Source organism: Oryzias melastigma, linkage group LG13, assembly GCF_002922805.2.
Source record: "Oryzias melastigma strain HK-1 linkage group LG13, ASM292280v2, whole genome shotgun sequence".
NCBI classification, from domain to species: domain Eukaryota; kingdom Metazoa; phylum Chordata; class Actinopteri; order Beloniformes; family Adrianichthyidae; genus Oryzias; species Oryzias melastigma.
In genome coordinates, this window is record NC_050524.1 from 7,044,376 (window position 1) to 7,057,988 (window position 13,613).

General features: G+C 40.7%; 1 protein-coding gene across 10 annotated transcripts in view; it reads right to left on the reverse strand.

Annotated features, from left to right (window-relative positions):
• The window catches only part of tenm4 (teneurin transmembrane protein 4), a 264,928-nt gene that overhangs the window by 10,126 nt on the left and 241,189 nt on the right, over window positions 1-13,613 (reverse strand). For all 10 annotated transcript variants that reach the window (XM_036214986.1, XM_036214994.1, XM_036214992.1 and 7 more), the window contains 3 exons: window positions 10,252-10,548; window positions 4,874-6,488; window positions 929-1,071 (listed from right to left, as the gene is read on the reverse strand). In XM_036214986.1, the coding sequence (XP_036070879.1) occupies window positions 929-1,071; window positions 4,874-6,488; window positions 10,252-10,548 (2,055 nt within the window). The remainder of the gene's footprint in view (window positions 1-928; window positions 1,072-4,873; window positions 6,489-10,251; window positions 10,549-13,613) is intronic.

Here is a 13,613-nt window from a genome sequence, read left to right on the forward strand (position 1 = left end):
TTCAAAACATATAGTAGATTATTAATGCATTTCTAAACAAATGTGTATAAATGTATAAATTCAAAATTGAATAGAAAAATTGAAAGAATTGGAAAAAAATCTGAATCGAATCGATTCAGGCTCTCGTGAATCGAATCGTTTCTGGAAATTATAATCGATACCCAGCCCTTTCTACAATAGATGTATATTAAGTATCTAGTAAAATCTTATGGGTATCGGATATCTTCCAATAGTGGCCAGTCTCTAATAGATGCCAGTCTCCAATCAACACCGGGTGTAACTGGTGTCTCTAATAGTGACCGGGCTCCTAGTTATAGCCGGCAGCCACTTCCTACATGGAACACGAGGGGGCGGGATCATTCGGTCCACTTCTCATATGCAGGTGATGATGTGATCACGCTCAACCCTCCATCGTGTCATCCCAGGATGTGTTTTTGTGAGAAACGGTGCCCTCTGTGCTAAAGGAAGAGCCAGAAGCGGCAGGAATCTGCTGCTTTGAAGGCAGCCTCTCGCATGTCTGCCTGTAATCAAACCCCGAAAACAACAGTGGCCTCTTCAATAATGCAGTTCAGTTTGGGCTGGGTGGAGGAGGGCGGTGGGGGCTCTAAAAGGCTGATAAAAGTGAGAATCAGAGCGTGTCTACTCGTTCTCAGACCTTGGCCAACGGTGTAAAACCGAGATGAAATCAATGGTGAGTGGTGGAGGGAACGGAGAGCGAATTTCCCCGATGGCACGACAATTACAAGAGCTGTTTAGCCCGACCCTATTCCCCCAAGTTGAGAGTGAGGGGGCAGATTCCTGGCTCAGTGGGCCATGTTTGGCCTGATAGCTGGCACGTCCTCTGGGAACCTGGCTCGGCGGGAAACATGCCTGCTTGGTAATGAGGTTGGACGGGCGGAGATGGAAGCAAGAGAGAGGTGAGGATTACCTTAGTGCTGTCCCACTCCTGTGTCTTGACCTGGGTGCGCACCAACTCGTAGGACGGCTCCATGGCCTCCGTGTTGGGTTTGTGGTAACCGGGGATCACGTTGTACAACTGGAAGCCGAAGGTCACCAACCAGCTGTTCACATCTGCAGGAGGGAGAAGATTTAGACAAAACATGAAGCAGAGTCACACTTAAAGATTAAATCTTGACACTTGACATTCAGGCGGTTTATTGAACAGCTCCTAGAGAAAAAAAAAACACTCAGTGACGAAGTGCGCTTGATTTGTTTGCAGACGTGGACAAGCTATTCCAGCCCGTGGAGATGGCGCTGATGAATTCCGTCCACTCCTGCAGGTGCCACACTAATGATACACAGCTGGGGCTCTGAGACAACATCTGACAGCGTCTGTTGGGCGGATAATTATATACTGTAATCTCACGTCACCAGAGACTTCCACACCAGATATTTTGAACACTCAGCGGGTTCATCTGCACTAATATTCCTCTGATGAGATGGTAAGAGGGCGAAGTGACATGTCTGAGACTCAAATCCACGCAATCATGTTAATGTGGCTCATCCGAAAGCAGCCGGCAACACTCGAGCAGCAAGCACCGTCGCAATCCAGCGCAGTTCGTTATTAATTCTGAGTATCCAAAAGGGAGCCGGAGCTCCAATGGGAACAACAAGGACTTGTTGGGTCTGAGCAGGTTCTGGACAGCGACTGGTGACCTTTTAAAACTTAATTTTTTCTGTCCAAATACAAGTTTGTTTGAGAACATTGAAAGATCGCTGGCAGTTTAACGCAATCCACCGCCATAAATAATTAATCCTGAGTATCTGACAGGAGGACAGACTGGCTGAAACCGGCAGGACTTGTTGGGCCTGAGCAGGTTCTGGACGGCGACTGGCAACTTTTAAAAGCTTTCTTTTTATTTTTTTCAAACACGAGTTTGTTTGAGGACAATGAAAGATCCTTGGAAGTTTACCACAATCCATCACCGTACACTATTAACTCTTAGGGTGTAACGGATCACAAAACTCACGGTATGGATCGTGTCACGGTTTTAGGGTTACGGTTCAGATCATTTTTCGGATCAGTGAAAATAAGACTATAAAAACCTAAAATTACTTTTTTGAAAAGCTTTGAAACATATGTTTGAGAAAACTTATATAAAATACTTCAAAGCATAAATATACACTTAAACATCTTTGAACTTTGAACATTAACAAAAATGTAAAAACGGTACATGTGTGGGCCGAACCGTTGGTAGTGATCCTACGATTATGAGAAGGTTTTACCTGCAGGCCCGGAGACCCAGCAGCGTTCTCAAGACTGCATTCTCAGGACGACAAAGTAGAAATTCTGCACAGTCATTCCAGGCTCTCTGTCTTCAGATCCCAATATTCTAAAGTTTCAGGAGCTTAGAAAACACCAGTCTCAACTCTCTATCAGTAGTTAGATAAAAGTAAGAAAAACATTGGAAATATTCAGTCATAATCAAAGTTAGGGGTGAATGAAACATACCCAATTCTCACCATTAGTAAAAATTTATTAAAAAAAAAACAAAAAAACGATAAACGGCACCCAGCAGCAAGGAGGCGCTTTCTCAAAAAACAAGTCCTGAAATCGTCCCGAGGATGCTGTTAGTCCTCCAGCCAGTAGGGGCGCTGTGTTAAAAAAGCCATGGGCCTAAGAATGCGGTCCTGAGATTGCGGTCCTGAGAATGTTGTTGGGTCTCCGGGCCTCCAGGTTTATACTACTGACGATTATTGTTACACCCCTAATTCATTCTGAGTATCCCAAAGCCATCCGGAGCTCCAGGAGGAACCGGTAGGACCTGTTGGGCCAGGGAAGGGTCTGGACAGTGACTGGCACCCTTTCAAAGCTCTTTTTTTCCGAGTCTAAGTTCTAGGACAAGAAAAGATCACCAGCAGTTTACCACAATCCACCACAATACGTTATTAATTGTGAGTTAATTCTTAATTCCGGCAGAAACAAGCAGGATTTGTTGGGTCTGAGCAGGTTCTGGACCGTTAACGACACCCTTTCAAAGCTTCTTCTTGTTTTTTTTTTTTTCTTCAAGACACAAGTTTGTTTGAGGACCATAAAGAAGCACCGGCAGTTTACCGGAAGAAATGTAAATGTCAGTCACCGCTGAGGAGGACTCACTCCAGCATCTCCAGCTGTCTGTGTAACATTCAGACGCTCGTCTACCTTTTGGGATGAAAAGTGAAGCTGAAAGGATTTGGTTGAAAGGTCGATGCTAGCCAGAAAAATATGTTGCTTTTTTTTTTTTTTTTAGTTTAAATGGATAAAGTAAAAAAAATGTCCAAATGACCTCACTGCAGAGAACAGGAGCCCACATTAGTGAATGAGATGTGACCGGGACCGATTGGTTTAACCACAGTGTTCATGGAGGATCTTAAAAAAAACACTTTCTCTTTTCTAGCAGCAGAAACTGAAACAAGCAGCCCTGGCTGCGCCTTCAATGAATCCATTGTGTACTTCCTCCCCACTGGGTTGCATTTGCTGCCACTCACCTCCTCCATACCAGGGAGAACAGAAGAGATTTCTGGGAAGGATCAGAGCGTTCGGCAGCAGAGAAGTCTTTACTGCACAGATTTGTTTCCCTTGAGTGCTTTTGAAGTGACAGCGATGCGTGCGTGCACATACACACGCGCCAGAAAAAAACAAAAAAAAACACGACCTCCACGTTCAGAAGAGGAAGCGTCTTAAAAACATCACATTTTGGTTGAATTTTGGTCTGCAACTGTGATGCTTGATCAGAACAAAAACACAGCAAATAGAACAGAGCAAACTGATGCAAGAAGAGGCAACTTCAAACGGTTTGAATGTTAGACTCACGCTGCGACCCCAAGAGTGGTTTTACGCTTTATCGATTATTCAAACAGCGCTTTGAATGTAGAAAAAAATTACAAACATTATTAATTTGAAGCTGTCTTATATAAAAAACCCTTTTTTTAAATACACCAGACAGCTACACTAACAACATTATGTTGGATAGATTTGTAGAAAATGATCATAACCGGAGATGACAGTTTGTGACCAAAACGTTGATAAAAATCTTTTATTCATCAATGCCAGGAAAGATGAATAGACTTAAATAAAACATTTTTCAATACTTAGAATTTGGCTTTTATGTGTTTAAACGAAACCTTTAAACAGGTATGTTTGATATAATCCGTATTTCTGAGTATTTTCCTGCAGCTTTTGAGCCGTCAATGAAACTAATAAATAACACTGAGCTGTAAGCACTCATAAAATATGACTAAAGTGTTATCCATTTTTATTTGCTTCAAGTTTTGGAAATTTTAATGTTTTATTTCTTTAAAATCTAGGGCAAACAACACTTGAGCACATAGTATTAAACAAGGACATCAAAAGCACTTCTAGGTTCACTTGAATTAACTGCATTTCTATTTACTATGCACAAATTAAATTTGTAAATAATGAATTTGCTTAATGAAAATGAAACAATATTGAAAAAAAAAACATTTATTGAAAAAAGTTATTGCCTTTGGAGGAGCTCCTTTTTGAGGAGTATCAAAATGGACGTATTTTGCAAAACTGCAATGGAAACACTTTTTTAAATTAAAAGAGTCACATGACCAACAACTGGATACCGGATAGGTGAAATTTGCAAAGTAGAATTGCGGCAGGGGGGACTGCCGAATTTTGAATTACATGTCTGTTTTTTAAAAAAAAATAAAAACCAAGATTTAAAAAAAATAGCATGTTCTGAAATTGTGAAATTGTTTTGTCTGCTCGTATGACTTCCTTTCAAACTAAAAGATGCTCTGTGCTAAACAAGATCATCCCAGTGCAGCTGATGTTCTCCTACGAAACATTTTAAAGACCCACCGAGAGAACACAGTAGTTTCTGAATATCCTTCACTATTTCTAGATCTTGTTGAGGAATCTTACCTGTCATGTAGCACTTTGTATCCTCAGTGTTGCTGAGAGGATTGTTGTTCTTGAACATGTACAAGTTGAACGGCACTATGTGGTCGCTGTTCAGCCGTTTCCAGATCTCGTGGTCCGGCGTTGTCCAGCGGCCGGTGAGAACGTCGTAATCCCGCTTGCCCATGTGGACCAGTTTGCTGAGCGGCTCATAGAGTCCGCCTTGGTATCCGATTATCAGCTGGAAGCTGGGATTGGTGTCGAGGTACACCTCCCCGAAGGCGGTGTGGAGGATCTGCTTGATCATGATCCCCGACCCGCTGAACACTGCCAGAGGCGTGCCGATGTTATCGCACGCCACGTAGAACTCGTCCCCGCTGTACAACTCCATGGCGAACAAGTGACCCTGCAGGTCGTAGTACAGCGAGGTGATCTCTGAGCTGGAGTGGTTGTACATGTGGGTGACCCGAGTGGGGCTGGACAGGTCGGAGTAGAAGAACTGCAGGTGGTGGCCGGTGCTGCTTCTGCTGGACACCCTTCGTCCGAGGCCGTCGTAGCGATATTTGATGCTCCATCCGCTGACTTTGTTGTAGACTTTAGTCAAGAGGCCCGCTGAGTTGTACTCAAAGTAGTCGTTCCCTCGCTGCTTAAGAAAGCCGTCCTCATCCATCCTGTACTGGACATCTCCTAAGCGAGTAATGCGGTCCCTGATGTCGTACCGCAGCGGGGTAAGACGTGCGCTATTCCCAGGACTGAGCAGGTGTAGGTTACCGTTCAGGTCATAGCTGTACCTCCACAGGGGTTTATCGTTGATGGAGACCACCTGGAGCTGACCGTCAGCGTCGTACTCGTAGGTGTAGCGGGTTGTGTTGGCATAAGGCCCAACTTTAAGCTCTTTGGCCACAACGCGGCCCATATTGTCATACTGCACCATCATCCAGTACATGAGCGAGCGGAAGATTTCGTATTGGACCTCCTTCACTCGACCGTAAGCATCAAAGTGTTTGGTGTGGGTCATAACCGCAGTGGTTATGATCTGATTTATGTCATAATAGATGACGCCGAACTTGCCAAACTGCTCCGTCTTGCCCGACACGTCGTCGTAGCGGTACAAGTCGATGGGCAGCGGCGTTTCGTTGATGACGGCCTGCATGCTGGTGACTCTGAAGCTGTTGTCGTAGACGTAGTCGAACCTGGCGTTGACCATGCCCTCTTCACTGAACCGGAAAATCTGCCTGTCGATCAGCGGGCCGATCTGGCGGTAGCGGATGGTGCAGGTGAAGCCCTCGCTCTGCAGGTTGACGGTCTTCAGCATCCCGGCCACTTCGTCGTAGGAGAAACCGATGCGGGTGGTGTCATAGAGGATCTCCAGGAGCTTGGAGAGCTTCCCGTATTTGTAGATGATCCTACGACCCGTCCCCAGGAAGGTGGTCTGCAGCAGCTGGCCGTTCTCGCTGTAGTCCTGGAGAACGGAGGCGTTGCCTTCAGGGGGGTGGTAGGTGTTTCTGTAGTAGCCAATAGAGCGGGTGGTCTCCAGGGTCTGCCGCGCCACGTTGGGCATGGTCACGGAGGAGAGTCGGTCGTTTTTGTCGAACTCGAAGATGTACTGTCGCTGGCTGTAGAGAAGCAACACCATGGACTGTAGAAGAGAAGAGGGAGCGGGAAAAGGTTTTAAAGGGCAGCACTGTCTACAGTAGGGTGTCAAACATCCACCATCCGACCTGCCAGATGGTTTAATCTGGCCCATTTATGTAATGGAAATAATTTAAAGATGTTAAAAAAAAAAAAAAAAAAAGCAAGTTTCTAACCTATTCCAGTGGTGAGTTATGGTTATTTAAAGAAATGGCTGCAATGTGCAATTCTGCCACTAGGGGAAGCAAAGGAAAAGATATACCAGCATAACAAGAGATCAAGAAATAAACTGCATTTCTTTGCAAGGGTGTGTCACGTCTGGGTAAGATGTAGTTACGTTCCCTGCCAGCGTCACTGATGTTACTATAAAAACTAGAAAAGTTGCATTACCTGCAATAATGCTTTTGTGAATGCTTTTGGCTGAATGTGGTCGCTAACCATGATGAAGCTTTTTGCTGAAGAAGTTTAATGTAATTGCTGAAGGGATTTGCTGAAAATGCTAAAGTTATTTTTATAATGTTAAAGTTTCTAAGGGACTTAAAGTTGCAAAATGTTGTAAAAATGTGCACAAAGAATTTACAGAATTTAAAAAAAATAAAAAAAAATCCTTAAAATATTTTTTTAAAGGTATTTACTCAGAATTAGACTAAAACCTCAGTAGAGGCCAAATTAGCTAAAACGTTAACATAGTGCTAAAATTTTAGCTAAACTCAAGAATTGCCTAAAAATCCATAGATGATGCTAAATTAGCCAAAAATGTTACCATGTTGCTAAAATAGTAGCTTAGGCTGAAAAACTAAGTAAATATCAAATTAGTCGAACAAGCTAGTACATTGCTAAAATATTAGCTCAAAAATTGCAAAAAAATTTAAACGCCTGAGAGATAAAAAATTTCCTGAACTCGCTAAATGTTTTGATACAAATATAGCACAAGTTTCAAAAGTGAATAAAGTTTTTAAAGGATTTGTAAAAAATCATGTTCATTTTCAATGAGCCCAATAAATTAACATAAATTGCATAAAATCTTAAAAACTGTCAAATGTACAAATACCAAAAGTACAAGCATGAAAGTCCTAAACGTGTGGAACGTTTTGATACCAAAATTGTGTTTTTTAAAGATTGGAAAAAATTCCCATTCATTTTCAATGCGGCTAGTAAATTAGCATAAATTATCAAGTGTGACACCGCAATTACCAAAATGTTGTTGTCAAAAATATAGTAATATTAATAGCTCTAATAATAATAATATGTAAAAAGGCTACTAGGTTGTTTGAGGCATTTTTTTTCCAACTGAGAAAAAAACCCCAAAGATATAGATAATAAGTTTATCATAGACTTTTTTGCGATTATGTCACCGGTCCGGCCTACTTGAGATCAGACAGGTTGAATGCGGCCGCTGAACCAAAACCAGTTTGACACCCCGGTCTACAGGCTTAATTTTAATGAGGAAACACAGAATTTTAAAGTCTTGACAAAAATAACAAGAACATTCGGACATTTATGGAAATTACTGATCTAATTTTTAGCAATTAAAGTCTTTAATAAGCCATCAGATCACAAATCCGCTTTTGCTCGATCACTGGAAACCCTTCGATGTAATCAGGCACCTATGTAGCCCATTTGCACACAATTAGGATCATCGGGATTTACTGGAATTATCTGGACTGAATTGGATTAGAAGGAATGAAGCTCTCTGTGTAATTTTAGGTTTCAGCTTATTCTTTTTCAAAATAAAATTAATTGAATTAAATCAAAATGTATTCAATTATGGAAAGATACGCTTTTTTTTAGACACTTTAAGAATAAGATATGTTTTTATTTTTTTTAGCCAAATGGTGCCTTCATCCCTTTAAGCTCCAAATATGGTTTAGCATATAAAAAAAAACATGGAAAAAAACTTTAAAATGATCTTTTCCAACTTTCTATAACAGATCTTATAATCTCACTGTGTTCTCCGATTCTCTCACCCCGCCCACACACCAGCAGAGGTGTGTGAAAAGTTTCCAAAACTACCAACGAGGTGGCGGTCACATCTTTTTATGCAAAGTTTTTATGCAAGTGGAAGAATAAAAGCTTTCCACCTCACACTATAGTTACGACTTTAATTACAGAACAGAACGTGGCGTTTTTCCCCGTTCTGCTGACGGCTATTTTTGGACGAACTTTGCATCAGCCTATCGGCTACAAAACACAATGTTTACATCACAACAAGTGTTTTTTTTTTATTAAATTAGATATCTGCACTCTTTCTATGTCTGCAGCACAAACAATTAACAACTCACTTTGATCCAGTCTCCTACACAATCATGTAATTGGAAAATTGGGGCAAAAAGTAGTAAAATTTAGAAATGAAAGCACCTAATGAAGAACATGAAATCACTTCTTTTCTTTGATTGATCAATTGTTCCGTTTTAAGTAGTACTTCTAGGACATAAAAGATGAGACAACCTTTGACTATGAAAAATATTTTTCAACATTTCTAGAATTTTGATAATTATTGATATAAAAATGGAAACGCTGCTACTCTCTGCCACATGAGAATAGGGATGACAAAAACAACAAAATTCTAAATTAAAACTGTAATTTGAGGACTAAAATTAAAGAGTAAGACAAAAAATAATAAATAAAGCAGCACCTTTTACAAATTGACATTTTTTTCTCATTCGGTAAAAGTTTTAACTTTTTAAAAGAAAATATTTCAGTATGTATTCATGTTTACAATCATTTTTTCACATATTTTCAACATTTCTTTTAATTTGTAATTTTGAGTAGACAAAATTTCATTTTTTTTCTAAATTTACAATTTGTTTTATTTAATTTACTTTAAATTGATCCTGATTTGATACTTTTGAGCTCACACAAACACTCCAAAAACAGACATTTCCTCTTAAAGACCCACTCCGACTCGTGTTTTTGGTGTTTTTAACATGTTTTTGAGGTAATTTTCTGATGATGAAGCACATATGTAAAGAAAATTAAGTTCAAAACTGCATTTCTGAGCCTTTTTTTCACTCATTTTTTTGAGAATCAGGAGCAGACAAAAATCCAGCTTGAAAATTAGCATATTTTTGACGCTCCTTGCTGCTAGCTCTCAGCAACAGAGAGGGGAAGGGGGGGCGGGGTTACTCCGCACCCACATTTTTTTTACTTTGGCTAAAGGCGGCATATAATAATATAAAGACCACTGAGAACTAGGGGCGTGTATTGACAACAGCCTGGCGATACAATACACATCCCGATACATGTCTTACGATATGATACGATATATATCATCATATATATATCATTGTCCCAAAATGTTACTGTTTTCGCTTTTTTTTTAAGAGTATGACTTAGAAAAAAGCTCCCCCTTAATATTAATATGTAATTCATTGTAATAAAATAGTAATATTAATTTTATTTAATGATCACTGTTTGGCATCCATGCTAAGTAAAAACTCAGTAGTACATGTCTACAACAAAAACTGTGAGGCTGACTGATCTTTTAACACAAGCCGGTTTTTGTGAGATGATCTTGTTGTTTTGGTTGCGGCGTAGAGCTGCTCAAAGAGGATCCGTGTGCTGCCAACTAGTGGTCGGAGGTGTAAGTAGAAAACCAAAGTAAGACACTTAAGGGCTCTCATAAATAATTCATTAAATGTTGCCTTGTCAGTATTTTAAATCGTCAAGCGAAATATCACAATATATTGCTGAATCGTTTTTTCTGACACCCCTGCTAAGAACGCTTTTAAAACAGATCAAAAGATGATCGGCGCGGGACTTTGATCTACCTTCTCCAGATAAGTGTAGCTCCAAGATTTGCCGTCGGCGAATATGAGGGATGTGATCCTGCCGTTCTGGTCGTACTCCATGCGTACGGACATGGTTCCCCTTTGGATGCCCGCCACATGCCCCCCAGAGGAGTAGGTCACGTTGACTCCATTCAGGCGGCTGCTTGGCGCCCACAGAGTGGGCCGGCCGGCGTGATCGTAGTGGATCCTGAGGGTGAACTTCCGGTGGTCGTCGTAGACTTTTTCCGTACGAGTGATTCGATCGAAGTCCAGTGACAGCAGGTTTCTGTTATGAACCTATCAGAGACAAAGCAGAAAAAAATTTAATTTAAGAGGAAGTTAAATCGAAGAATGGTCGCAGAAGATTCTGCCTCACAGTCGCAGCGATGGCTGAATTCTTCCTGAAAATGATTGTTAATGAGTCTTGCGTAGCGTTTTTGCCATTTTCAAAAGGAAGAAAATAAAAGGAAATCTTGTTTTAGTAGAAAGAGACCCGTCGGAGCTGAAAGCAGTGACCTCGGGCTTCACTGAGATCAGAAGCTGCTTTGAAGAGTGCAGGCTTTAAGCACGTTGCTTCTGTGCAGCCTAAAAAAAATAAAAAATATCGACCAACATTCCTCCCATCGCCATTTAGTCAGCAGCTTCAGTAATCAGAGGCTGCGGATGAAAAATGAATAAAATCAGGAGGAGACGAGATTAGACTGTCTGTCAAAGCAAATACAGGTACAAAGTGGGGCTGCTGTAATTAAAGCACACCTTTAATTCCACTTTTTTCCCTTCATTTTTAGAGTTTACCTTCAGGAGGACTATGATTTGGCCTGATAAGGCTTAAAGGGGGTGTAAGAAGAGTTGATTTTTTTGTCTTTCCCATTTAAATCCCACTGATCAGGGGAAAAAAACAGACTTTTCCAGCACCGTACTGAGAAACGCTCGCTTTGGTTGTTTAATTCTGAAGCAACGATTAAACCAGAGGCACTTTAATCCAGTGACACCTCATTAAGATGATCATTTTGAATGAATCTACATGAATCAGGAGCGGCAGGAATCCATGGGAATTTGGAGAAAGTAATTTACGGACTTGGAGGTGAGAGCGTCGAAATAAAAACTGCAGTTTCACATCTTTGAAGTTCTCAGAGAAGTTAGAACGCAACAACAAAAAAAGGTTCAAAAATGATGGCGTGAATAGCTAGGTTATTCATTAATTGAGTTTGTATAGAAACGTCATTCCAATCACAAGGTTTCTTAATTTGGACCCAGATTCTATTTGAGTAATATAATATAAAAGGCGTATAATATAAACTACATTATTTTCAGCTTCACATTTTCAGGTTTCAACACTCGAAATTTCAGTTTCACAACTTTTTCAAATCATTATTTTTCTAGTTTTAAATCTGAAAATTTCAAATTTAAAACTTTTGGCCCCGTTTTGGCGCATGGGGGCGGGGCTAATGCAAAGGACCAATTAAAATCAATGAGGGTGGTAACCTCAGTTTGCCATCTTTTTCTTTTGCTGAAAATCATTATTTTGATTGAACTTTTTAGCTCTACCTCTTCTTTTTTGTTTTTACAATTATATATTACATTAATGAACTATTAAAAATATCAAAACAGATTTATTTTGTCACAGACAATGAAGAAATCTCTTTTTTGCAATCATCAAATGACTAAACCAACATGCTGTTACAACAGAAATACTTCATTCTTGTTTAAAAATTGTGAGAAATCCATGGATGAACAAATCTTTCGAGATAATCTGATGTCTACGTCCAGCACCATGTGGTCAGTCAACCCATCCTACGGCGCCAAAAGTTTCAAATCTGAAATTTTTAGGTTCGAAACTGAAAAAAAAAAGTTTTGGAACTTAAATTTTGAGTTTTGAAACCAGAGAATGCGAAGCTGAAATAATTATGTTTAAATTAGAATTATTTTTCAAACATCTTTATGGCCCTGATGTGGTTCCATAGAAGAAGTCTGCTGTCTGCCTCTTTTGGCGGGATCGGGATCTGAAAGCTTCCTGCCGTACGAAGGTGAGGAAAAAACACTGACAGCGGTGATTCCAAGATCCCATGAGAACATCAACTCACTCCAGGGGAATCATTTCAAATAGGACCTCTGAAGGCAACATCTCAGGGAAAGCAGGAGTGTGGAAACAAAAAAGGCGGACTGCGTTTGCCCGGCACATTTCAAACTGCATAAAACATCAGACGAACATCTGATCTCTCGATCGCTATCAAACATTTTTGTGTCAAACGACAATCTCAATCCATCGTTCCAGGAATGAAAAAGACCTTTAATCAGCCCTCATGAGTAAATCCCTTTGGTATTCCACAAAGTCAACAGAAATTAATTTTTTATCTCACATCAAAATCAAATAATTAAAAATCCACAGCTTTACTTCTGATTTTTTAAGCTGTCGATCCGTTTTACTCAATCCCTGCTGTTGAAAAGAGTCTCATTTAAGTGCATTAAACCTAAACTAGGAGGCGGCTTGGTTTCCATGGAGATATGCAAGGATCGCACCACATGAAAGCAAATTATAAACGTGTTTAAACCCGTGGAGTTCCATCCGTCCATTCAGACCAACTAACTTTGTTCACAACAACCATCTGTCAAGTCAGGGCAGTCCAATCACCCCCCCGCCGCCACCGCCGCCACCTCCCCGCCTGTCCCTTCCAGCCGCACGCTGCCACGCGACCACCCAGCCACCCACGTAATATCACTTGACGTGTCACTCAAGGTCGCTCAATGATTCCCGTTCTGCTCATCCCTCTGTTCTTGCCATTAGGCTGCTCCCATTTCCTGCCTCACCCCCGGGGCCGTTGTCTGTAACATACATTAGGAGCTCTCACTTCCAAAGGGACGACAAGGCCATTAAATGAACAGCCAATGACAGACAAAGTGGCACCTCCCCATTAGCCGTGTTGCCTTGCAGAGAGTGTGAGAGACAACTTGACCCCAGTTGCGATTTGCTCCAAACGGCCAAGAAAAACAATCCCTCTTTTTTGTATAGCAGAGTTCACTTAACCCTTTAACACTGGTTTTGACAACCATAACTTCAACCGTTTATGTGTTTTACATAATTCCAGTGGATTTGGAAGCAGAAAAAATGACTTGGTGTTGATGTGCAACACTTAACAGTAGTGAAGTGGTTACTCAGTTAAAGGGAATCAGCTGATTCTGACGTGGAGAAAAATGAGATTTGACCACCTAAATGGTGGAAGTGGAACGACAAGACGAGGAGCGTGTGTAGGTGTTGATACCTCCAGTGTTTAATCATAATAAGAATATTACATTTTTTTTATTTAAAAAAATTCCCATTAGTGTTTTAATTATTATTATGAAGTTTTTAACCAAAATTCCAC